The sequence below is a fragment of the Cherax quadricarinatus genome, chromosome 7 (assembly GCF_038502225.1).
Source record: "Cherax quadricarinatus isolate ZL_2023a chromosome 7, ASM3850222v1, whole genome shotgun sequence".
Lineage (NCBI taxonomy): Eukaryota > Metazoa > Arthropoda > Malacostraca > Decapoda > Parastacidae > Cherax > Cherax quadricarinatus.
Window position 1 is genome coordinate 47237738 of NC_091298.1, and position 27331 is coordinate 47265068.

Genomic DNA, 27331 nt, shown 5'->3' on the forward strand with positions numbered 1-27331 from the left:
CACAAATATACAATAGAAAGTAAAACAACATATGTAACTCAGAGCTACATCTCGAATACTTCGTCCAGCTCCCCGGCGATGGGCCGCGTGCCCAGAATGCTGCAGGCATTTCCTCTCTGGATCGCAACACTGAGTCTCTGAAAGAGGAAGCTGGTCGCCCTGTGGTCCTTGGTTTCTATGATGAGCTTTTCACCCAGCTCTTTGAGGAACTTTAGAGCACACTTGCCCCATGCTCCAAGGGTCTCCGACCCTATTAGTATGAAGTTATAGCAAGGGGGAAGGTCTTCATATTTGCGGATCTTCTGGGTCTCCCTGTGGCTGGCAGCTCCACCCCCTCCCACTACGGAGTATGGCAAGTAGGTGTCTGCCAATGTGGCGGCACAGGTGTAGTCCCTGGCAATCTGATTTCCATTCTTCCAAGGTACCATAGTGGCTCCATCAGGGCGCTTTTCACTTCCGTCAGACGTCTGCACTTGGGGTTCCCGTTGAGCTGGGAAACGGGCTGTGGCGAGGCTTCTCTTTATGATGTCATTGATCTCCTCATGCCTGGCATACTTTCCTTCTGCTGTGTGACACACGAGACCATGAAGTCCGAATTGACCAGCTGTCGCCCTGCCGCAGATACACCTATGTTTGGTGAGGATGGGGGCGGCTAGGCGAAGAGCAACACCAATCCGAATGGCCTGTGGGTCTAGTCGAGTGCCCAAGGAGGAATTAGGAACAGCTAACAGGAAATCTGAGTGTGGTGCCTTCAGTGCCAAGAGACGAGCTTTGTCCTTTCCTGAGGCGTTGGAGAGCATTGTGTTGGCGGTTTTTTCCATGATCGGTTTGTCCCAGTGGGGCTGTTTGTGTTCTTTGGGAAGAGCTGGTCTACTGGAGGAATCTGTAAAGGTGTCCCACCACATCGCTGCTTCAGTAAACCTGGGGTCTTGAGCTCCTACCACGTCTCTCAAGCGTTCGGGAACAATCTTCTTGACTAATGCACTGGACGCCAAACACGAAGACAGAAAAGCAGGTAAAGCAACATGCGTTGCTTTGCGCACCCCTATACCTCCCAGTCGCACTGGGAGGGTTGCCTGATCCCATTGCTGATCCTCTAGTGACAGGTTCAGTGCCTTCTTAAAGGTTGACCTCAGGTGTGCGTCATATTCGAGTGTTGGGTTGTCAAAAGAGGGTGCACACCTCAGGAAGTAAGTGAGTCTTGGAATAGTAAGGCACCTTGTGAGGAGATACAGAGCATCATGGGCATCAAGATTGCTTATTCTCTCCTTCATTCTCATCAGGTCATTCAATTTGTCCTTGAGGACTGTGTCGATGGCCTGGTGACCCAGCAGTGCTCCCAAGAAGGTACTGTTGGACGGAGTGGTAGTAGAGAATTCTGGGAGGGTTCTTCGCACAGCATTGATTATTTCCTGGTTCGCCGTGATGATTTCACACTTGGAGGGATTGAGGATGAGTCCCAAGTCTTCTCCCTGTGTTTTCACCAGTTGTAGGTCCCCTACCAGGGACTCTTCAGTACCTACCAGCAGGGCCGTATTACCGCATAGGCAAACTAGGCATTTGCCTTGGGCCCCGCACATTTGGGGGCCCCGCGGTCCAAGGGGTTCAGGGGCTCATCCAAGACTGCGCACATGCTGCAAGTGCAAAGGGGTCCCTACCTAAAAAGTTCAAGTGTTTGGAGAGTAAAATTGATTTTTAAAAATTAATCAAAACAAAAATAAATAATGAAATAAAATAAAATAAAAATAAATAAACCTAACAATAGATGGCAACACTCAACACGCCTTTGTTTACATCAGAACAGCTGTGTTTTCCCGCTAATGGGTGAGTATGGGAGATTCCTCTCCAATTTTCTGTAGTTTATATGATTTGATAGTCTTATGCATGATGCAATGATAACAATAATGGTCAGTGATTTATAAAGGGAATAATAGTGCTGTAGTGGTTATGCTGAATATAATAGGTACATGATGTCACTACTTTAATAGCCTAATCTAGTAATACTATGCTGTCTTGAGTTTATTCTCTTTAAAATGCATGATTTAACAAGATAGTTATAATGGCTGTTGGTAAATGGTTTTGGTTGTCTTCATGTACTTTCCCTATTAAATTTAATCTAAATAGCCAGAATGTATTTAATTAGACCTTAAACAGGCTCACACCGACCCCCCCCCACCCCCATGCTGGTAGGGGTCGCTTCGCTTACCCGTAACTCAAAGGGGCCCCGCCAATCTGAATAGCCTAGGGCCCGGAGGCTTCTTAATTCGGCCCTGCCTACCAGAGTGCCATCATCCAGGTACCAGATGTTGAGCTCGCTGCGTAGGCTGGAAGTTAGTTCTCTTACTGCCAAGCAGAAGAGAAGTGGAGCTAGTGGGTCACCCTGCTGAACACTTTCTGATGAGAGAATTTCATGTTTTCCAAACAAAAGAATTGAGGGTTTGCTGTAGCCGGCTGAAATGAAGGGAAAAAGACTGGTGAACCGATCCCGAATAGCTGGCAAGACAGCATCTTTCTTCACCATATTAAAGGCATTTCTAAAATCAAGTTTGACTACGGTCTTGTCTTCTGGTAGGTCCCTGATGTAGGCCCGTGCCTTGAGAGACCCCAAAGCCCAGTTGGTGTGGCTGGAGTAAACTGGCAGCTTCTACCTGGAGTTTACCTGGAGAGAGTTCCGGGGGTCAACGCCCCCGCGGCCCAGTCAGTGACCAGGCCTCCTGGTGGATCAGAGCCTGATCAACCAGGCTGTTGCTGCTGGCTGCACGCAAACCAACGTACGAGCCACAGCCCGGCTGGTCGGGAACCGACTTTAGGTGCTTGTCCAGTGCCAGCTTGAAGACTGCCAGGGGTCTGTTGGTAATCCCCCTTATGTATGCTGGGAGGCAGTTGAACAGTCTCGGGCCCCTGACATTTATTGTATGGTCTCTTAACGTGCTAGTGACACCCCTGCTTTTCATTGGGGGAAGTTGCATCGTCTGCCAAGTCTTTTGCTTTCGTAGTGAGTGATTTTCGTGTGCAAGTTCGGTACTAGTCCCTCTAGGATTTTCCAGGTGTATATAATCATGTATCTCTCCTGCCTGCGTTCCAGGGAATACAGGTTTAGGAACCTCAAGCGCTCCCAGTAATTGAGGTGTTTTATCTCCGTTATGCGCGCCGTGAAGGTTCTCTGTACATTTTCTAGGTCAGCAATTTCACCTGCCTTGAAAGGTGCTGTTAGTGTGCAGCAATATTCCAGCCTAGATAGAACAAGTGATCTGAAGAGTGTCATCATGGGCTTAGCCTCCCTAGTTTTGAAGGTTCTCATTATCCATCCTGTCATTTTTCTAGCAGATGCGATTGATACAATGTTATGGTCCTTGAAGGTGAGATCCTCCGACATGATCACTCCCAGGTCTTTGACGTTGGTGTTTCGCTCTATTTTGTGGCCAGAATTTGTTTTGTACTCTGATGGCGAATGTTTCTTACTGCTGCTTTGGCAACGAGACGCCGAAGAGTGTTTCCAACCGCAATGGGTCTGATTCCCCTATCCTTCAACGCACACAGTGAGGCTCCAAAACAGAAAGGTTTAATTTCTTCTGGGATTCGCCCAGCCAGGCAGTTGTTGACGATAGTTGTTAACTCGGTGAGAAGAATTGATGCAGATGCACCGAGTACTGGATTTACCATCTCTTTGAGGTGCTGAGGTCGAATTCCAGTGTAACCTCCTGCAGATCCTACATATATATATATATATATATATATATATATATATATATATATATATATATATATATATATATATATATATATATATATATATATATATATATATATGCAAGGAATTCGCAAGAGCAGGCGAAATATACACAAACACTGATCTCTGGCCGAAGATCAGTGTTTGTATATATATATATATATATATATATATATATATATATATATATATATATATATATATATATATATATATATATATATATATATATATATATTATATTATATTATATTATATATAAGCCTTCTCCCTGAAAGCTGGCTGCCTTCGATCAAAGTCTAGCGCAAGCTGGACTCGAAGGTATTGGTCCAGTGTGGGTAGATTGGTAAAGCACTGCGTACCTTGTTCCAAGGTTCGTAGGTTCGAGTCTCCTTCAGCCAGAGATCAGTGTTTGTTTATATATATATATATATATATATATATATATAAATATATATATATATATATATATATATATATATATATATATATTATACATAAAACACTGCGCTAGCCAAGGCTTCGAACTCATGTTGTACTGGCCTGCCATTGTGAGCGAGAACCACATGACGCCTTAACCCACAGGACCACCCAATCCTACAAGAACCAATAATATATATATATGCTGCTCGTACGCTAGTACACCAAAGAGGGATTAGAATGAAATTAGCTTGAAAGCTCCCACACCTCCGTATGTCCTCGGACCAAGAGTAACACACCTAGCTTGGCTGGGTACTTGGTTCTTGTAGGATTGGGTGGTCCTCTGGGTTCTCGCTCACAATGGCGGGCCAGTACAACATGAGGGTGGGTGAAGGAGGGTGACGAAAAAGGAAAGAAAATCCCCAAAAAGAAGAAAAAGTTCATCATCACTCGTATATAATCACTGTCTTTGCAGAGGCGCTCACATGCGAAAGTTTAGATGTTACTCCAAACAGCCAGTATCCCAACCCCCTCCTTTAAAGTGCAGGCATTGTACTTCCCATCTCCAGAACTCAAGTACGACTAATCGGTTTCCCTGAATCCCTTCACAAAAATTACCCTGTTCACTCCAGCAGCTCGTCAGGTCCCAAAAACCATTTGTCTCCATTCACTCCTATCTAACATGCTCACACATGCTGGCTGGAAGTCCAAGCTCTTCGCCCACAAAACCTCTTTTACCCCCTCCCTCCAACCTTTCGTAGGACGACCCCTATGCCACCTTCCTTCCACTACAGATTTATACGCCTCTTCAGCCCTCTGATTAATACTTTGAGTAACTCCACACTTCTTAATTTACACACTACAAATTTTCTGCATAATATTTACACCACACATTGCCCTTAGACACGACATCTCCATTGCCTCCACCCTCCTCTTTGCTGCAGCATTTACAACCCATGTTTCACACCCATATAAGAGTGTTGGTACCACTATACTCTCGTACATTCCCGTCTTTGCCTCTGTAGATAACATTTTTTGTCTCCACAGATACCTTAAAGAACCACTCACAGTTTTTTCCTTCATCAATTCTATGGTTAATTTAGTCCTTCATAAACCCTTCTGCTGACAAGTCAACTCCCAAATATCTGAACATATTCACTTCTTCCATACTCCCTCCCTCCAATGTGATATCCAGTTTTTCTTTATTTAAATCATTTGATACCCTCATCACCTTACTCTTATCTATATTCACTTTCAACTTTCTTTACACACCCTCCCAAACTCGTCCACTAGCCTTTGCAGCTTTTCTTTAGAATCTCCCAAAAGCACAGTATCATCAGCAAAAAGTAACTGTGTCAACTCCAGTTTTGTATTTGATTCCTCATAATTTAATCCCACCCCTCTCCCCAACACCCTAGCATTTACTTCTTTTACAACCCCATCTATAAATATGTTAAACAACCATGGTGACATTACACATCCCTGTCTAAGGCCTATTTTTACTGGGAAGTAATCTCCCTCTCTCCTACACACCCTAACCTGAGCCTCACTATCCTCATAAAAACTTTACAACATTTAGTATCTTACTACTTATTCTATACACTAGCAAGATTTACCACATTGCTCCCCTATCCACCCTATCATATGCCTTTTCTAAATCCATAAAAATGAAGTGGAACCCTCCCTACCTTTATCAAAATACTGTTCACATATACGCTTCAATGCACACACTTGATCTACGCATATCCTACCCATTCTAAAGCCTCCCTGTTCTTCTGCAATCCTGCTGTCTGTCCTACCTTTAATTCTTTCAGTAATAACCCTACCGTACACTTTACCTAGTATACTCAGTAAACTTTTTTCCTTATAATTTTCACAATCCCTCGGTACCTTCCCCTCTTTCATAAATTGAACAAAAATACCAACCTCTCCAACACTGTATCTCCCCCTGCTTCTAACATTTCTTTCATGATCCCATCAATTCCAGCTGCTTTACCCCGTTTCATTCTACGTTTGCCTCAAGCACCTCCCCCACGCTCACATCCTGCTCTTCTTCACTCCTAAAAGATGTTATACCTCCCTGGCCAGTGCATGAAAATACCACCTCCCTCTCTTCCTCAACATTTAAAAGTTCCTCAAAATATTCCTGCCATCTACCCAAAACCTCCAACTTCCCATTTACTAACTCCCCTACTCTATTTTTAACTGACAAATCTATTCGTTCCCTAGGCTTTCTTGAGAGGTTTATCTCACTCCCAAAATTTTCTTATTTTCCGCAAAATTTGTTGACAGCGCCTCACCCACTCTGTCATTTCCTCTCCTTTTGCACTCTCTTCATCTTTCTTTTACTCTCCATGTACTCCACCCTTCTTATATCATTTATGCTTTGTAAAAACCTCTCATAAGCAATCTTTTTCTCTTTTATCACACCTTTTACCTCATCATTCCACCAATCACTCTTTTCTCCTGCACCCACCCTCCTATAGTTACAAACTTCTGCCCCACATTCTAACACTGTATTTATAAAACTATCCCATCCCTCTTCAACCCCCCCCCCCCAACTACTGATACTTGCACTAGCCCACCTTTCTGCCAATAGTTACTTATATCTCACCCTAACCTCCTCCTCCCTTAGTTTATACACTTTCACCTCTCTCTTACTTGCTGTTGCCATATACCTTTTGTCCCATCTACCTCTTACTCTAACTGTAGCTACAACTAAATAATGATCCGATATATCCGTTGCCCCTCTATAAACATGTACATCCTGAAGGCTATCCATCAACCTTTTATCCACTAATACATAATCTGACAAATTACTTTCATTACATGCTATATCTTATCCTGTATACTTATTTATCCCTTTTTCATAAAATATATATTACTTATTACCAAACCTCTTTCTACACATAGTTCAGTTAAAGGCTTCCAATTTTCATTTACCTCTGGCACCGTAAATTTACCTACTACTACCTCCACAACATTTTTACCCACTTTGGCATTGAGATCCCCAATCACAAGTACTCTCTCACTTAGTTCAAAACTACCCATGCACTCACTTAACATTTCCCAAAATTTCTCTGTCTAGTCCTTGTTTACTCCACATAATCCTTTAATTTATACATTTATATTCCCTTTTTTCCTGCCAAAACTTATCCTTCAGCATTACTGCTACTATTTCCTGCCTAATCCCATTTATTTCTCCCCACTTAAACTCTCCTACCCCCTTCAGCTGTGTTTCACACTCATCTCACTATTCCTTCACTCACCACTAGGCTCTGGAGTGCACGGTGGTGCTTGCAGCGGGCGTGGTGGGTGGCACCAGGCTGCCTGGCGTGGGTGTGGGCGTGCTAGGACCTCCCTTCACTCGTCTACTGCGACTCAGTCCCGTCAGGAACAACCTGCCTGGCCTTGTCTCTTCTCTGGGGCGTATGTTGGACCACCTCACACCTGCTCAACGGTAAGCTGCCTCTCTTACACCCACTGCTCTCGTACCCCACCTGCTGTTATATTGTTCTAACCCTTTCTGTTATATCGTTCTACCCCTTACTGTTATATTGTTCTACCCCCACTACTGTTATATTGTTCTACCCCCACTACTGTTATATTGTTCTACCCCCACTACTGTTATATTGTTCTACCCCGACTACTGTTATATTGTTCTGCCCCCACTACTGTTATATTGTTCTACCTCCACTACTGTTATATTGTTCTAGCCGCATTACTGTTATTTTGTTCTACCCCACTACTGTTATAGTGTTCTACCACCCTACTGTTATATTGTTCTACCCCTTCTGTCATATTCTTTTACCCCTGTTATATTGTTCTTCTCTCTACTGTTATATTGTTCTACCCCTACTGTTATATTGTTCTACCCCTTCTGTCATATTGTTCTACCCCTGTTATATCGTTCTAACCCCTACTGTTATATTCTACCCCTACTATTACATTGTTCTATCCCCTACTGTTATATTGTTCAACCCCCTACTATTATATTGTTCTAACCCCACTACTGTTATATTGTTCTAACTCCACTACTGTTATATTGTTCTACCCCCACTACTGTTATATTGTTCTACCCCCACTACTGTTATATTGTTCTACCCCTTACTGTTATATTCTACCCCACTGCTGTTATATTGTTCTACCCCCACTACTGTTATATTGTTCTACCCCACTACTGTTATATTATTGTACCCCCACTACTGTTATATTGTTCTACCCCACTACTGTTATATTGTTCTACCCCCACTATTATATTGTTCTACCCCACTACTGTTATATTGTTCTACCCCCACTATTGTTATATTGTTCTACCCCCACTACTGTTATATTGTTCTACCCCCACTACTGTTATATTATTGTACCCCCACTACTGTTATATTGTTCTACCCCACTACTGTTATATTGTTCTACCCCCACTACTGTTATATTGTTCTACCCCCACTGCTGTTATATTGTTCTACCCCCACTACTGTTATATTATTGTACCCCCACTACTGTTATATTGTTCTACCCCACTACTGTTATATTGTTCTAGCCCCACTACTGTTATATTGTTCTACCCCACTACTGTTATATTATTGTACCCCCACTACTGTTATATTGTTCTGCCCCACTATTGTTATATTGTTCTACCCTCACTACTGTTATATTGTTCTACCCCCACTACTGTTATATTATTGTACCCCCACTACTGTTATATTGTTCTACCCCCACTACTGTTATATTGTTCTACCCGCACTACTGTTATATTATTGTACCCCACTACTGTTATATTGTTCTACCCCACTACTGTTATATTGTTCTACCCCCACTACTGTTATATTGTTCTACCCCCACTACTTTTATATTGTTCTACCCCCACTACTGTTATATTATTGCACCCCCACTACTGTTATATTGTTCTACCCCCACTACTGTTATATTATTGCACCCCCACTACTGTTATATTGTTCTACCCCCACTACTGTTATATTGTTCTACCCCCACTACTGTTATATTGTTCTACCCCACTGCTGTTATATTGTTCTACCCCCACTACTGTTATATTGTTCTACCCCCACTACTGTTATATTATTGCACCCCCACTACTGTTATATTGTTCTACCCCCACTACTGTTATATTGTTCTACCCCACTGCTGTTATATTGTTCTACCCCACTACTGTTATATTGTTCTACCCCCACTACTGTTATATTGTTCTACCCCACTGCTGTTATATTGTTCTACCCCACTACTGTTATATTGTTCTACCCCCACTACTGTTATATTGTTCTACCCCCACTACTGTTATATTGTTTACCCCCACTAATGTTATATTGTTCTACCCCCACTACTGTTATATTGTTCTACCCCACTACTGTTATATTGTTCTACCCCCACTACTGTTATATTGTTCTACCCCCACTACTGTTATATTGTTCTACCCCACTACTGTTATATTGTTCTACCCCCACTACTGTTATATTGTTCTACCCCCACTACTGTTATATTGTTTACCCCCACGACTGTTATATTGTTCTACCCCACTACTGTTATATTGTTCTACCCCCACTACTGTTATATTGTTCTACCCCACTACTGTTATATTGTTCTACCCCCACTACTATTATATTGTTTTACCCCCACTAATGTTATATTGTTCTACCCCCACTACTGTTATATTGTTCTACCCCCACTACTGTTATTTTGTTCTACCCCCACTACTGTTATATTGTTCTACCCCCACTACTGTTATATTGTTCTACCCCCACTACTGTTATATTGTTCTACCCCCACTACTGTTATATTGTTCTACCCCCACTACTGTTATATTGTTCTACCCCCACTACTGTTATATTGTTCTACCCCCACTACTGATATTATGCTTCTTATCAGGTCCTCATTATATGTGAAGATAAGATCGAGTGTGTTTTCCAGTCTTGTTGGCTCCACTATCTGCTGACTTAGAGTGTGTTTATCGCAAAGATTTAGTGGCTCGTGTGTGTGTGACCTTTCATCTGCGATGCCTCCAGGGATTGTTTCACCTATAACATTATTTGCTACATTCTTCCATTTTGCCTTAGGTTGAAATCACCAACAGTAAGATGTTTGGGGATGGAGGTGGTAGGTTTTCCAGACGCACTAACAGCACCTTTCAAGGCAGGTGAAATTGCTGAACTAGAAAATGTACAGAGAACCTTCACAGCGCGCATAACGGAGATAAAACACCTCAATTACTGGGAGCGCTTGAAGTTCCTGAACCTGTATTCCCTGGAACGCAGGCGGGAGAGATACATGATTATATACACCTGGAAAATCCTAGAGCGATTAGTGCCGAACATGCTCACGAAAATCACTCACAACGAAAGCAAAAGACTTGGCAGACGATGCAACATCCCCCCAATGAAAAGTAGGGGTGTCACTAGCACGTTAAGAGACCATACAATAAGTGTCAGGGGCCCGAGACTGTTCAACTGCCTCCCAGCATACATAAGGGGGATTACCAACAGACCCCTGGCAGTCTTCAAGCTGGCACTGGACAAGCACCTAAAGTCGGTTCCTGATCAGTCGGGCTGTGGCTCGTACGTTGGTTTGCGTGCAGCCAGCAGTAACAGCCTGGTTTATCAGGCTCTGATCCACCAGGAGGCCTGATCACAGACCGGGCCGCGGGGGCGTTGACCCCTGGAACTCTCTCCAGGTAAACTCCAGACAGCAATAATTTTTCAATACTTGTTCCTTGAACTGTTAAAAGGTTGCATCTGGTGGCTTATATACAACCATAATGACTAGGTTTTGGTTCTCGATCTTTATTGACAGAACTTCAAGTACATAATTTGTGGTGTTCAGCATCTCCATGCAGATGAGCAACTCTGACATACAGGCCAATCCCCCCTTGTTGCCTGTTCTTTCTGTCACATCTAAAAAGGTTGTACCCATTTATCCATATATCGTTGTCAAAGTGGTCTCTTGTGTGGGTCTCTGTGAAGGCTGCAAACATTGCATTTGACTCCTCCAGAAGTCCACTGATGAAAGGTATTTTGTTGGTGGTGGATGGTTTAAGGCCTTGTATATTAACAAATATAAACGAGGTTGTATTCTGTGTTTGTTGGGGGGATTTTGTTTTTGCCATCACTAGTTGTGGTTCTGGAGGGCCATGGGGGACCACTGGCTGTGCCTCCAGTTCAACAAGGCTCCAAGGTAGTGGACTAGTTTTGTTATTTCCTTCCATTTTCTTTCTTCGTTTCCCACCACTAAAAAATAACTTGGAGTGGGGTTGTCGTAACTACTATTGTTTGTCTTATGAGGTCTGTACCTCATGGTCCCTCTTAAATGGCATGCAAAGCAGCTGGTGTTGTAGCACTGTTTTTGGAGGACCGAAGAGTGGCATATTTCTGAGTGAAAGAATTTGCAGGAGAGAGAACGACACACTCCTTTAGCCAGGAGATCACGACTTTTTTTGGGGATGCTCAAATTTATACTACTTTTATATTGTTCTATCCTCACTATTGTTATATTGTTCTCCCCCCACTATTGTTATATTGTTCTACCCCCACTTGTTATATTGTTCTATCACTACTGTTATATTGTTCTGCCCCCACTATTGTTATATTGTTCTACCCCCACTATTGTTATATTGTTCTACCTCCACTATTGTTATATTGTTCTACCCCACTTGTTATATTGTTCTATCACTACTGTTATATTGTTCTACCTCCACTATTGTTATATTGTTCTACCCCCACTATTGTTATATTGTTCTATCACTACTGTTATATTGTTCTATCACTACTGTTATAGTGTTCTACCCCCACTATTGTTATATTGTTCTATCCCCACTATTATTATATTGTTCTGTCCCCACTATTGTTATATTGTTCTACCCTTTTATACAACAACACTGTCTTGCGGTCAGAATACACACCCACCTTGGCCCCTTTATCTTTTTCACCACCTATGCTCGCCCAAACACTATTCTCAACATACACGACCTTTTCTTAGTCTTCAACTACACCAACACACCAACATACCTTCTAACTGACATGAATGCCAAACACACCGCCTTTCATCACACCAGTACCAACCAACTTGGTCACCAATTACTCAACTTCACAAACCATAAACACCTAATTCAGCTCAGCCCAGACTTCAACACCTTCTACAACCACACTGGCCAAGGCAAACCAAACATCATTCTTGCAAACCGAGCCAGCTCTCTATTTCAACACTACATCTCACCTGGCCCTATTACAGGCTCTGATCACATCCCAGTCATCTTACACATCTCCTCCAACCCTATCCTCATCCCAGCCACACCTTCTCCTACAAGAACGCTGACTGGGATACTTTCAAACAACACATAGACAGTACTAACCTCACCTATGACTACAACAACAAACCTATCTCTGACATCGACACTCAACTTGCTCTCATCCAGGACACCATTACACAAGCAGCCAACACCGCAATACCAAAGAAAACTCACACTACTCGTTATTCCTTCAAACCCTCAATCAGAACAAGAAGACTAATTATATGCTACCACAATCGCTTCCTCTATAACACACATAGATTTAATCAAGTCCGATTAGATCTCACTTACCTTAGAAACAACATTTTACACAGCCTAGACCAAGACCACAACAATCACTGGTCACAACTCATACAACAAGCAGACAAACAACGTATTAAAAACACTAAAGCCTTCAGGAACTTTATAAAAAAATCAGGGGCACAACTCCCACCAACAAATTCAAACACATCACCCACAACAACACACACATCTCAGACCCGCAGGCTGCCACTAACAGCTTCAAACACATCCGGGAGAACATCTTCCGCCCTCACCCACCTCACCCAAACATTATTAGACACATTCAAAACATAGAACACTGGAACACTGCACACACACAAGAAACAACACCAGACAGCCACATCCATCTGGACTCTCTTACCTCCTCCCAAGAACTCGACACTCCTTTCACCAACACAGACATTAAAAGTTTCCTTGTACGCCTTCCTCCCAAGACTCCTGGTGTCTCTGGCCTAAACCATACTATCCTAAAACACCTTCCTGACTCTATCATTACTGCCTACACAAACCTCCTCAATGCCTCCCTTGCCTCTGGATACTTCCCTTCCCTCTTCAAAGCTGCTACTGCTATCCTCCTTCCTAAACCCAAAAAAGACCACTCTGACCCTAGAAACTATCGCCCTATCAGCCTCCTTGAAACCTTAGGAAAACTCTTTGAAAAACTCATCAGCCATCGCCTTCGCAGATACCTGGAACACAACTCTCTACTTTCTGATGGCCAGTTTGGCTTCAGAACACACAGATCCACACATGATGCCATTAACATCATTCTCAACTACATCCACACGAACACAAAACAAAGAAACAGGACAGCCCTGGTTGCAAAAGACGTTGAAAAAGCTTTTGACACTGGCACGAAGGGCTAAAGTACAAACTCTGCACTAACTTTAACCTGCCTCTCACTACTCGTAAACTCCTCTGCAACTTCCTAGACGGCCGTACCATGAGAATCAAATTCCAAGGCTGTTACTCTGACTACTTCACACTAAATGCTGGAGTACCCCAGGGATCTGTCCTCTCCCATACCCTCTACATTTTATACACTAACGACAATCCAACACCTGTTTACCGCAACTCCATCACACTAGCCTTTGCAGACGACATTACACAACTCATCACTCACGCCTATATAGATACACTCACACACAAAACACAAAACGAGGTCGACATGATAGCCATCTGGGAACAAAAAATGAAGGATCAAAACCAATGCAGCTATATGCAGCATTACATATTTTAACTACAGGAAACGTGATCCTCCATTACCTGTCGAGCTCAGAACAGCTGACACCCGCACTTACATCCCCATCACACAATCTGTCACTGTCCTTGGCGTTAATCTTGACTACCTTCTTCGCTTACACGGACACATTCACACAAGGCATGCAATAGCTAGCTTTAAGGCCCTTGCGGGCCTTACTAGCTATTGCATGCCTCCCAACTCACCAAATTACACCTCTACAAATCCCTAATACTTCGTCCTCTGATAACTTACTCTCCTCTAGCCCTCTCTCTTGCAGCTAAAACAAACTTACTTAAACTGCAGCGTGTCCAGAACAAGGTGCTGCGCTGGGTGCTTGATGTCAGATGGGAGGACTTCGCCACAAGCGAGTCTCTCCATGCCCAATTAGACATCCCTGCGCTGAATCTGTACTGGAAGACGCTCAGTGACAGACAGATAGACAAACTTGAGTCACGACATGACTACTGGACCTCTCTCCTTGACGAAGACATTAGCAGACCCACAAACCAACACAACCTTTTCTACTCATTGTATGATCCTTGTATGACCCCTATGGGTTTAGCGCTTAGTTATTATTATTATTATTATTATTATTATTATTATTATTATTATTATCCACAACTAAGCAGCGCTGACCCCTATGGGTTTAGCGCTTAGTTATTATTATTATCCACAAGTAAACAGCGCTGACCCCTATGAGTTTAGCGCTTAGTTTGGATTATTATTATTATTATTATTATTATTATTATTATTATTATTATTATTATTATTATTATTATTATCTAAAAATAAGCAAAACAACAAAAACAGCCGCGTTTTAAGTCTGGCAAGCAGACAGCCGAGCGTCACCAGTAAACATTCAGACGCACGAGAATGGTGTGCTGGGATACTTATAATAATACACTTATAAAGATAGTGTCTTCTGCAACACCGTAACTGTGTTTTCGCATTATAATGTCATATTTTATAATATCAGAATACAGTCAAAAATTATATGTGAAGGAGTTTCTATAGATCATTAGTGAGAAGCCTAGGTTGATCTCAAAAATTTGTTGCCTGTTTTTTTTTTCCTATGGAAAGTGTGGATAAGTTTTGAATATAGAACTGTTGTGACACCTGTGTTGTATTTACGACTGTAATATGTGCTTCCCTTCCTTGCCCAGTTGCTGAAATTATGGGGAGGATTTAACAGTAATTGTAACAACTGTCTCAGTTATAGTTGTAGCCACATTGATGCTGGGATTTGAGCACATCACCACCAGACCTCTATCTGATGTTTTCTATCCCAGTAAACACCATCTTAATCATCCGCATAGAGGTTGAATCTTGTGTTGCTCGCCCCAGAGATTATAGATTTAGAGTTTGCCTCCGACGCTGCTAGTTTATTGTGCACCCCATATCCATCCTGTGGAGGGTAAGCGCAAGTGTAACAGGATGAGGTAAAACACAAACAAGACATAGGAACTAGATCCCAAAAGATTTTACATGAGCACATCTGGATTTAGATCTACAGTTGACTTATCTGTTGCAAGCAAGGTTAGAAAATTTGCTTTAATATGTCTTGTATCTTATTTTCAATAATACGATACCTTGACATATCGCTAAAGTTATTATTATACTGTCAGAACTCCTGGAAGTCATGCAAAACTCATCCTTGGTGCCCCGTGGCCTGGTGGCTAAAGCTCTCGCTTCACACGGCGAGGGTCTAGGTTTGATTCCCAGCGAGGGTAGAAACATTGGGCGTGTTTCTTTACACCGGTTGTCTATGTTCACCCATCAGTAAAATAGGTACCTGGGTGTTAGTGGACTGGTGTGGGTCGCATCCTGGGACAAAACTGACCTAATTTGCACGAAATGCTCAGCATAACAAGCTGTTTTCTATATAGTAGTATGTATTGTTGTCAGCTAGGACTGTACGCCTTGTACAATGTACTTGTTGTAAATAAAGATATTATTATTATTAGGAGACGGCTGCTCCGTAGGTCAAGTCACTCTTCTCGGCCCTTGCAAACAAAAATAACTGGACCCTCCACTACCACACGTCTAGGAGATTGGCATGTAATCTGTAAGTAAGCACTGGACACATGGTGCAACCTAATTCACAAGTAAACTAAGATTGGATCGATCCCTTCTGATGATTCTGAAATATGTATCATGGACGAATTGTTTACATGGCAACACTGATTCAAGGATTGTTGAATTATCGTACAATCACGCCGTGACCCACCTACGCCAGCAAGAAAAAATGCCCTTTGAACCTCCCCCTCCCTGACACTTAGTGACACCCTATGTAATAATCACTCCCATATATACCTGGAGTCTACCTGGAGGGTATTCCGGGAATCAACGGCACCGGATCAGGGCCTGATCAACCAGGCTGTTACTGCTGGCCGCACGTAGTCAAACAAACGAACCACAGCCCGGCTGATGCGGCACCTACTTAGTATCTGTCCAGCTCCCTCTTGACGGTAGAACCCACCACCAACTTCCCTGCATCCTGGGAGGGGTGATGGTATACATATCAGATAACACTCGCCTTTGATACGAGCTAAGGTGTTTGATTGTTGCGGGTGGCATCCTGGGAAGAAGAGTGGTTATATTTATAAACAGGTTTTGAGACAAATAAACGGAGGTAATCTGCTGTTATGGGTGGCATCCTGGGGGTGGTAGTATACCCTAAATTAAGCTAGGCTTTCAAATGAAGTAATGTATGTTAATAAAGTCCGGGATCTTTCCTTAATTCATGGTATAACTTAACAAATCTTTGATGACAGTTGTGTTGCAAAACATTATTAGAAGACAGGGGAACTGACGTGCCCCATAAGTGTCGTCATTGTAACTCTCACTCGTTAAGTGAAGTGCCTCGAGTCTGGTAACGGCCTCTTGATGCAAGGCGTTACCATCCTCTCCCTTGAATCAAACCTGTTTACTTCTCATTCCTCAGGCGCTGTATGATCCTTTAACCGGATGGTTACCGCTTCCTGGTAAATATATAAACTCAACAATACGCGTGTGAAACAGCTGTTGGCTCGTGTTTACTGCCTTCAGGGCCAGGCTCTTTTTCATGCTGATCAAAGGCTTTTTTATTTGAGGAAATCAGAGCTGCCCTCCTTTTCCTCGGATTATACCTGATCTTTTTCTATTCCCAGGCGCTGCCTGACTTACACGCTTAGTATAACCCAGTGAATGATAATAGTTCTTCTCTAACAGGTATAACAATAACTCAGAACTCAGCGTACCTCAGCCTACAGTAGAAAGTACAAACTACACAGTAATGACATCATTTAACTGACAACGTTTTGCCTTCGGCTTTAAAGGCACAAAAATTCAACGCGACTGGAAAAAAGCCCACTGCGTGAGCGAAATGTTGTCAGTTAAGAAGCCCATTACGCTGCATTGATGTGTGTTTCTAATGGGAATATAACCCTTGTCAGTTAGCGCTTCTTTTTGATTATAATAATAATAATCACAGTCTATGGGGAATACCTGGAGAGGGTTTCGGTCCGGTCTGTGACCAGGCCTCATGGTGAATCAGGGCCTGATCAACCAGGCTATTACTATTGGCCGCACGCAACCCGACGGACGAACCACAGCCCGGCTGATCAGGTACTGACTTAAGGTGCCTGTCCAGTGCCAGCTTGAAGACAGCCAGGGGGTGTATTGGTAATCCCCCTTATGTATGCTGGGAGGCAGTTGAACAGTCTTGGGCCTCTCACACTTATTGTGTTGTCTCTTATCGTGCTAGTGGCGCCCCTGCTTTTCATTGGGGGAATGTTGCATCGTCCGCCGAGTCTTTTGCTTTCATAGGGAGTGATTTTCGTGTGCAAGTTTGGTACTAATCCCTCTAGGATTTTCCAAGTGTATATTATCATGTATCTCTCCCACCTGCGTTCTAGGAAGTACAGATTGAGGAACTTTAAGCGTTCCCAGTAACTGAGATATTTTATCGCAGTTATGCGTGCCGTGACGGTTCTCTGTACATTTTCTAGGTCAGCAATTTCACCTGCCTTGAAAGGTGCTGTTAGTGTGCAGCAATATTCCAGCCTAGATAGAACAAGCAACCTGAAGAGTATCATCATGGGCTTGGCATCCCTAGTTTTGAAGGTTCTCATTATCCATCCTGTCATTTTTCCAGCAAATGTGATTTATACAATGTTGTGGTCTTTGAAAGTGAGATCCTCTGACATGATCACTCCCAGGTCTTTTATACTAGTTTTTCGTTCTATTGTGTGGTTGGAATTTGTTTAATACTCCGATATAGTTTTAATTTCCTCACGTTTTCCATATCGGAGTAATTGAAATTTCTCATCATTGAACTTCATATTGTTTTCTGCGGCCCGGTTAAAGATTTGGGTGATGTCCGCCTGGAATCTTGCAGTGTCTTCAATGGAGGACACTCGTGCAAATTTGGGTGTCATCTGCAAACGAAGATACGGTGCTGTATACCTGGAGAGGGTTTCGGTGGTCTTTCACCAAGCCTGATGGTGGATCAGGCGTCGGTATATGATATATACCATTACTTTCCATGGTGTAGAGGACAACGGTTTGTTTACTCAGACTGTGCTGTGTGGCCTGTCTTTAGTGAGTGCTGGAAAACTTGCACATCACATCTCTGCATATTATTTATTATTTTACGGAGTTCGCCAATAAGCCAGTAGATGACTTAAGTCACACGTATGACCGAGAACTCCACACAGCGAGTCATAAGACCTATTTTCAGAGAAATGTTCATATTTCTCCTAACAAAGTATTACCATCTAGTGATGTTTGTGATGTATAAGTGTGTTTGTGGTGTCTGGTGAGAGACTTGTTAATCTTGGATGCTGGCTTCATTTCTCAGAGGCACTGAGATGAACCTGGAGGTGAGCGAGGCGCTGGATGCTGTGGTGGAGGAAGCTGCAACGTTCCTGCCTGCTTCCTCCCACCCTCTGCAGGTTAGTATATGATTGTGTGTATGTGTGTGTATATATATATATATATATATATATATATATATATATATATATATATATATATATATATATATATATATGTGTGTGTGTGTGTGTGTGTGCAAAACAATCACTGTGAAAGGAGAGTGAAATTCCAAGCGCATTCGTGACTTCTCACATTATCAAGGAATAGTTCCTTGATAAAGTGAGAAGTCACGAAACGCTAGGAATTTCATTCTCCTTTCACAATGGTTGTTTTGCATATTCTGATATCACCTGTTTACTGTGATCTTATTGCATATATATATATATATATATATATATATATATATATATATATATATATATATATATATATATATATATATATATATATATATATATATATATATATATATATATTTATCACACCGGCCGATTCCCACCAAGGCAGGGTGGCCCGAAAAAGAAAAACTTTCACCATCATTCACTCCATCACTGTCTTGCCAGAAGGGTGCTTTACACTTCAGTTTTTAAACTGCAACATTAACACCCCTCCTTCAGAGTGCAGGCACTGTACTTCCCATCTCCAGGACTCAAGTCCGGCCTGCCGGTTTCCCTGAACCCCTTCATAAATGTTACTTTGCTCACACTCCAACAGCACGTCAAGTATTAAAAACCATTTGTCTCCATTCACTCCTATCAAACACGCTCACGCATGCCTGCTGGAAGTCCAAGCCCCTCGCACACAAAACCTCCTTTACCCCCTCCCTCCAACCTTTACTAGGCCGCCCCCTACCCCGCCTTCCTTCCACTACAGACTGATACACTCTTGAAGTTATTCTGATTCGCTCCATTCTCTCCACATGTCCGAACCACCTCAACAACCCTTCCTCAGCCCTCTGGACAACAGTTTTGGTAATCCCGCATCTCCTCCTAACTTCCAAACTACGAATTCTCTGCATTATATTCACACCACACATTGCTCTCAGACATGACATCTCCACTGCCTCCAGCCTTCTCCTCGCTGCAACATTCATCACCCATGCTTCACACCCATATAAGAGCGTTGGTAAAACTATACTCTCATACATTCCTCTCTTTGCCTCCAAGGACAAAGTTCTTTGTCTCCACAGACTCCTAAGTGCACCAATCACTCTTTTCCCCTCATCAATTCTATGATTCACCTCATCTTTCATAGACCCATCCGCTGACACGTCCACTCCCAGATATCTGAATACATTCACCTCCTCCATACTCTCTCCCTCCAATATATATATATATATATATATATATATATATATATATATATATATATATATATATATATATATATATATATATATATATATATATATATATATATACACCTCATGGTAGGCGAAAACACATGACGCTCTAACCCACAGGACCACGCAATCCTACCTCGTGGATTGCGTCATGTGTTTTCGCTTACCATGAGGCGGGCCAAAACAACATGGGTTCGAGTCCTTGGCTAGTCGCAGTGTTGTTATTGATAATAAACCTAACAAAACTCTTGTCTTCATATCAAGAAGTATAAATAATAGGCGTCCTAAGATTATACTTAAACTTTACAGAAGTTGTCATAAATATGCCCATCCATAAACATTATGAGAACGTACGCAGTATATTGTTATATTGTTTTAACAATAAAATAATGAAATATGTAAGGGTTCCTCACCTAACTAAGCATTTCCTAGTATTAACCTTCCTCTTGATGCGCTCCTGATGTCTCATAGGCACTGATAAGGCTGTATTTTTTTATTTTTTTTTTATTTTTATTAAAAACGAAACTACAAAATTTAGAATATAAACTGTGAATCATACAAAAATGAACTCCACACCATAACCATTACACATGTCCTCCTGCGGACGGTTATACCTTCAAACATTGCCTAAAAGCCCTAAAGGTATTCCTTCCATCTTACAACATACAGTATGACCTAAGCATATTACATCATTTCATGTATCAACTAAAGTTTTCTACCTTCAAATTAAAATTAAAATTCAAACTCACTATTTGATGACAGTTGCCATTGTTATCAATGACCTCGTTCCTCTCATACATGCGTCATTTCGTATTTCTCTTAATATACAAACAATAAAAAATATTCCCTAAAGAGTTGCTTCATCCTGTATATATTCCTACTATACCAAGAAAAAAACATCTGAGAAGATGACCACTTCCCATATATATCTTCTGACATTTTTAACAGTATTTATGAAATGGACAACCTTGGTTACCCATATGAACTTTCAAAAACTCAAATTATAATTATCCCCCATAAACCTTTCACTTCCTGACAACACGAAATTTCCCCTCTTTTACCCCCCCCCCCATGTTAGGTTCTAAATTCACGGTGTATGTTACATATTACTAGCTAAAACCAGTGAGTACCTTATATCTCACAATAACATTATATGCACTTGTGATGAATGGTTTGAAAAACCGACAAGTTGAAGATTGAGACACTTATGCAGCATATGGGAATCTTTATTCAGGAAACGTTTCGCCACACAGTGGCTTCATCAGTCCAATACAAAGAGGAGGGCGTAAGGAGAGGAGGAGAATGAGGTAATCAGTCCCTCAACCTGGAGTCGATGTGTTCAGTCCATCAATCTTGTAGAATGTACAAGTACATTCTACAAGATTGATGGACTGAACACATCGACTCCAGGTTGAGGGACTGATTACCTCATTCTCCTCCTCTCCTTACGCCCTCCTCTTTGTTTTGGACTGATGAAGCCACTGTGTGGCGAAACGTTTCCTGAATAAAGATTCCCATATGCTGCATAAGTGTCTCAATCATTATATGCACTTGCTAAAAGGGTCGCCTTACACAGAAGGCAGACTTTTAAAAAGTTGGTAACATACATCCCTATACTCTTACATATATATATACATTTGCGTATATACTCGATCATACATACCCACACCGACTCATACACACACTTTAACACAACAATATACTGTTACATATATATACATTTGCGTATATACTCGATCATACATACCCACACCGACTCATACACACACTTTAACACAACAATAGATAAGACTTTTACAACCTTATATTTTAATGTTTTATTAGGAAAAAAGCAAGGTAATTGAATAATTTTGAGAAAAACATGATTACTCTGTATCCTTTATACCAACATGTTAACAATGCTTTGATTGTTCCCTTTTGTAGTTGTCTCACTTACAAAGATCATTTACTTTATTAAATCTATGATCAACAATAACCTGTTGTTTTTCAACACATGGTTAAACTAAAACATTCACACACTAGAAAACTCTCCCAAATTACACCACATCTGACATGTCATCCCCTCCCAAACAACTCTCATGACAATCCTACCACATTTACATATCTTTCAGTATGGTTATATTCGCGTTAAAAAAAGGAAAATGGTCCCTTAGTACTTAAGTGGCCAAGTTACTGAGTCCCTTTACCGTTATATTTCTATATGCCTCCGGGAACGCAGTTACCCACCTTTTACCATAAATGATTTTATTTCTGCAGACTGTGCGATAATTCCTGCTGCAATTGCCCTTACCCTAATCCCCCCACCTTTTTCCTTCAAGCCCCAGGAATAAAACAAGAAATCTGTCACAATGTACAGAATGGCTCTCTTTACCACCTCAGACACCCCCCTTACCTCTAAAGTTACGGCACGCAGGAGCTCTACATTGCCCCCACCCATTAACTTGAAGACTCTAGCCAGCCAAACCCGTACCTGCCCCAACTCCCTACAAAAATATACGGCATGAAAAGCTGTTTCCGATTCCTCACAATGTTCGCATTTCGCTTCCCTTACCAAACCCATCACACACAAAGCCTGCTTTGACGCTAAAATTCCCATTACAAACCTATAAACTAACTCCCTTACCCTCGGTGTTGTCGATCTTAATGTTTAGTTGTACAACAACTGCTTTGTTACCAAACATAATACAGAAGGTTTTGTCAGTGTTAAGTGTAAGCTTATTGGCTGTCATCCAAGTAGAAATTTTGAGCAGCTCCTCGTTAACAATGGTGTTGAGGGTGGCAAGATTTGGGTGGGAGATGACATAAGTCGCGTCGTCAGCAAAGAGAATGGGTTTCAGGTGTTGCGATACGTTGGGTAGATCATTGATGTATAATAGGCAGAGCAGGGGACCAAGGACACTTCCCTGCGGAACTCCAGTATCAAGTGGCCGTGTTGATGAGGCTGTGTCTTTAATGGTGACGTACTGATACCTATTAGTAAGGTAAGATTTGAAATATGCAAGTGTATGGCCTCTTACACCATAATGGTCAAGTTTGTGGAGTAGGATGCCGTGGTCTACTGTGTCAAACGCTTGTGGTCGCTTAGAAAGCTGCTTCCTTCTTTCTTATTTTTATTCTAATGTTTTTATGTTCTTAAAATACTAAACCACAAGTCTTGCTCAACTGTTGACTTATTTCTGCTATGAAATAATTCACATGTTTTGTTAACACCAGCAAATATTTTTTTGTGTGTGTGTGTAATTTTGAATACAAACATTATTTCTTATTACCAAAGAACTTTGTTTCTACAAATCTGCAATAAAATGTGAATTCAGTATATTTTGCATGTTAATTCTGATATATATATATATATATATATATATATATATATATATATATATATATATATATATATATATATATATATATATATATATATATATATATATATATGTACAGTATCCTTACGTGATGTTTTAGATTGTGGTGGTGACGTGGGGTGCGGTACAGAGGATGACAGAGACCTTGTCACTGGTGCTGAGCCATGAACACGCCCGCTACCTCAGTACCGTCCACGTAGGTCAACACTACAATGGTTGTAATAGTGAATGGTATAGGAATACCAGACTTGATGAAGCCTGATGTGCAGGTGAAACGGTCTTAATAAAGTTTTCAATTGATTCCTATGTGTCTGTAATAACTACTTTGGTTGTTGTTGCTTTGCCAGGGAAAAATTGAGCAGATACAGATCTTTGTCTGGAGATGCTGTGTTGAGTGATGGAGGCAGTATGTGTGTGGCAGGTGCGTGGCAAGACAGTGTGTCTCAGGTGATGGTTGGCTAGCCGAAGCTCCTGTGGCGGAGAGTCAAAATAAAAATCATACTGCTTAGGTCTGGGTAACGGTATTTCTCTTACTGTTGTTCCACTACAACCATTTGTCTTTGTAAAACATTTGAGAAGATGGTGCTTATCAGGTTACTATAAAGAACAAGTGTCTCCCGGTATTACTGGATTCACACATTTGTGGCCAACATTTTTGACCGTACATGGGGACAAAAAGCACAATTATACGATTCTTCTGGATTATTAAAAATGCTTCTATACCAGATACTCCCAGCACTATCACAATTACCTGTGCTGATGATATTCTTCGATATACTAAACCTTTCATGAAATGTTCCACTCACCTGTAATAATCCTGGCCTTATAATTTCTGTAAAGAAGCCTACAGTGTTTCAAACATATTGGTCACCGTAATAGTGGACCATCAAAATTCAAGGTTAATGATAGGCCTCTTGATTATACGTCCGGTAAATGTCTAGATATTACTGTTCTGTGAATATGAGATTGAGACACATGTGCAACATCTGGGTATCTTTATTGTAGACGTTTCGCCATCCAGTGGCTTTATCAATACAAATTCTAGAACATAACTTGAAGACAGTAGAACTATGTACAGAAGATGAGGTAATCAGTCCCTCAACCTAGGAGTAGGTGCGAAGAGCACCATAGTCGTGGAGAATCTCCACGACTATGGTGCTCTTCGCACCTACTCCTAGGTTGAGGGACTGATTACCTCATCTTCTGTACATAGTTCTACTGTCTTCAAGTTATGTTCTAGAATTTGTATTGATAAAGCCACTGGATGGCGAAACGTCTACAATAAAGATACCCAGATGTTGCACATGTGTCTTAATCTCAACTTGTCGGTATTATATACCATTCGTACACAGATTGTTAAGACACATGTACAACAGTTAAGTATCTTTATTACGAAACCTTTCACCTACTCAGAAGGCTTGTGAAGACGATGTAATGAATGCATTACTGATGTTGTGTGCACGCTAACAGCAGTGAGCTCAGCATGTCTGTGGTGAAAGTAACATAGTACACTGCAAGACGTTGTTACTGTTAGATTAAAGCTGGGCTATAAGTGTCTGGTAGTATGGTTTGTATAGAGATGTGAAGTGTGTGGGCAGAGACAGGGCAACCATACACTGGAACACTTCATCAATCTTTACACTTCCGTGCTAACCTTATGTGATATGCCAAATCACTTCATTGTTAATGACAAGATATCCGGAATCTTTACGTTGTAGCCATATTTTGCGTCGGCTAGAACAATGAATTGATTTTTGAAGAGACCGCAAACCTGTAATGACCAATGTGGATAAATGGTTCAGAGAACCGACAAGTTGATAAATTAGACACATGTGCAACACTTGAGTATCAGACGTTTCGGTCTGATTTGGACCATTAACTAGTAACAGCAGTTAATGGTCCTGATAACCTATGTGCGAGTTATTTGTGTATTGTTCAGTCACGGTATCGTGCCTTTTTATTTTTCTATGGATATTTGTCCTGTTTCTTGTGTTACCGCATGGTAACACAAGATACCGAACAATTGTCTTGTGTTACCACATGGTAACACAAGATACAGGACAATTGTCTTGTGTTACCACATAGTAACACAAGATGAGGGTGAGGTGGTCACAACAGTGATCACAGACTCGGACAACACAACTAACAAACCCATAGTGGCCCTCTGGACCACAACAACAGTGACCACAGGCTCGGACGACACAACAAACCCATGGTGGACCTCTGGACCATAAGAACATAAGAATGTAGGAACACTGCAGAAGGCCTACTGGCCCATACGAGGCAAGTCCTTATCAAAACGACATCTACCTAAAGCTACTCAAGAAATAACTCCCGTACCCCTTGACACCAATCAAACCCAGCCCCTCCCACGCATCTACAACTCTGTTAGAAAACCAGTACTTACCTATGTCCTTTCTAAATCTAAATTTATCCAACTTAGATCCATTATTCCTGGTTCTTACCTGGTTCGACACCCTTAAAGTTTTGAGGTGGTCAGTCTCAAAACTTTAAGGGTGATGGACTGATTACATCGTCTTCAAGTATCTTCTGCTTCTATCAACTTTTCTGTACTCGACTGAAGAAGCCTACTGTGTAGGCGAAACGTTTCGAAATAAAGATACCTAACTGTTGCATATGTGTCTTACCTAACAACCTGTCGGTATTTCATACCATTTTAATGTTCAATCTGTCTGACACTGCAACACAAGGGTATCTTGGTACAGACCTACAATCAACTTCGACAACCTCTACTAGTGAGAACGGCTGGATTTGAGAGGGACCTGTCCTCACAACCTCTGAGTTCTTACCTCTCCTAGTGACCTACATCTCACCTCTTGGCGCTATAAAAGGCTCCATCCTGTCACTTCATCTCCATATTGTTTCATACCATGGAACAATGCTCTTCTCCAGACTGAGGGACTGACCACCTCAAAACTTTAAGGGTGATGGACTGATTACATCGTCTTCAAGTATCTTCTGCTTCTATCAACTTTTCTGTACTCGACTGAAGAAGCCTACTGTGTAGGCGAAACGTTTCGAAATAAAGATACCTAACTGTTGCATATGTGTCTTACCTAACAACCTGTCGGTATTTCATACCATTTTAATGTTGGTTATGACCTTCTACTGGGGATTCCCACCTACCAGTGACAGTACCTTCGTCTGCTTCACGTCCTACACCTCTCGCTAGTATATAAGCACCAAGCTTCATGACTGTGCTTCAGTTCCCTCAAGACTACTGAGCTGTTCACATTATGTCTTATATTGATAAAGCCACTGGCTGGCGAAACGTCTACAAGTAAAGATAACCTGATGTTGCACAGGTGTCTAATTCTGCATCTTGTGGGTATTGTATTCCATTTATGTACTCAGTAGATATGGTCAGGTTTAGCTTATCTAGCCTCTTATGGTACCCCATACTTTCATTTCGCACTAGTCTTGCTGCAAGCCTTCGCACCTTTACCAGCTTTACGTTTTGTCAGATGCGGGTTCTATACTGGCGCTGCATACTCCAGGATGGGCCTGATATATGCCAGGTCGTGAATGCCTCCAATTGTAGAAGTCAAAAGAAAATTGGATAAGTATCTTCACAAAGTGGCAGATCAACCAGGCTGTGATGGATATTGTGGGTCGGCGGTGCACCCGCAGCAACAGTCTGATCTATGAGAGTAAGACACATGTGCAACATCTGGGTATCTTTATTGTAGATGTTTCGCAGTGGTGCACCTATGTACGTAATCTTACTCTCATCTTGTCGGTATTATATACCATTCGTACACAGTCTGATCTATGGCCGGGCTCC

The 27331-nt window shown here is 41.7% G+C and overlaps 1 protein-coding gene across 2 annotated transcripts in view; it reads left to right on the forward strand.

The window, feature by feature from the left end:
* LOC128687034 (uncharacterized) overlaps window positions 1–27331 on the forward strand; it is a 197515-nt gene that overhangs the window by 22155 nt on the left and 148029 nt on the right. The window contains exons 2-4 of one of the 2 annotated variants that reach the window (XM_070082410.1): window positions 7426–7610; window positions 18809–18902; window positions 23627–23722. In XM_070082410.1, coding sequence (XP_069938511.1) covers window positions 7426–7610; window positions 18809–18902; window positions 23627–23722 — 375 coding nt within the window. The remainder of the gene's footprint in view (window positions 1–7425; window positions 7611–18808; window positions 18903–23626; window positions 23723–27331) is intronic. The other variant, XM_070082411.1, reaches the window with a different exon arrangement.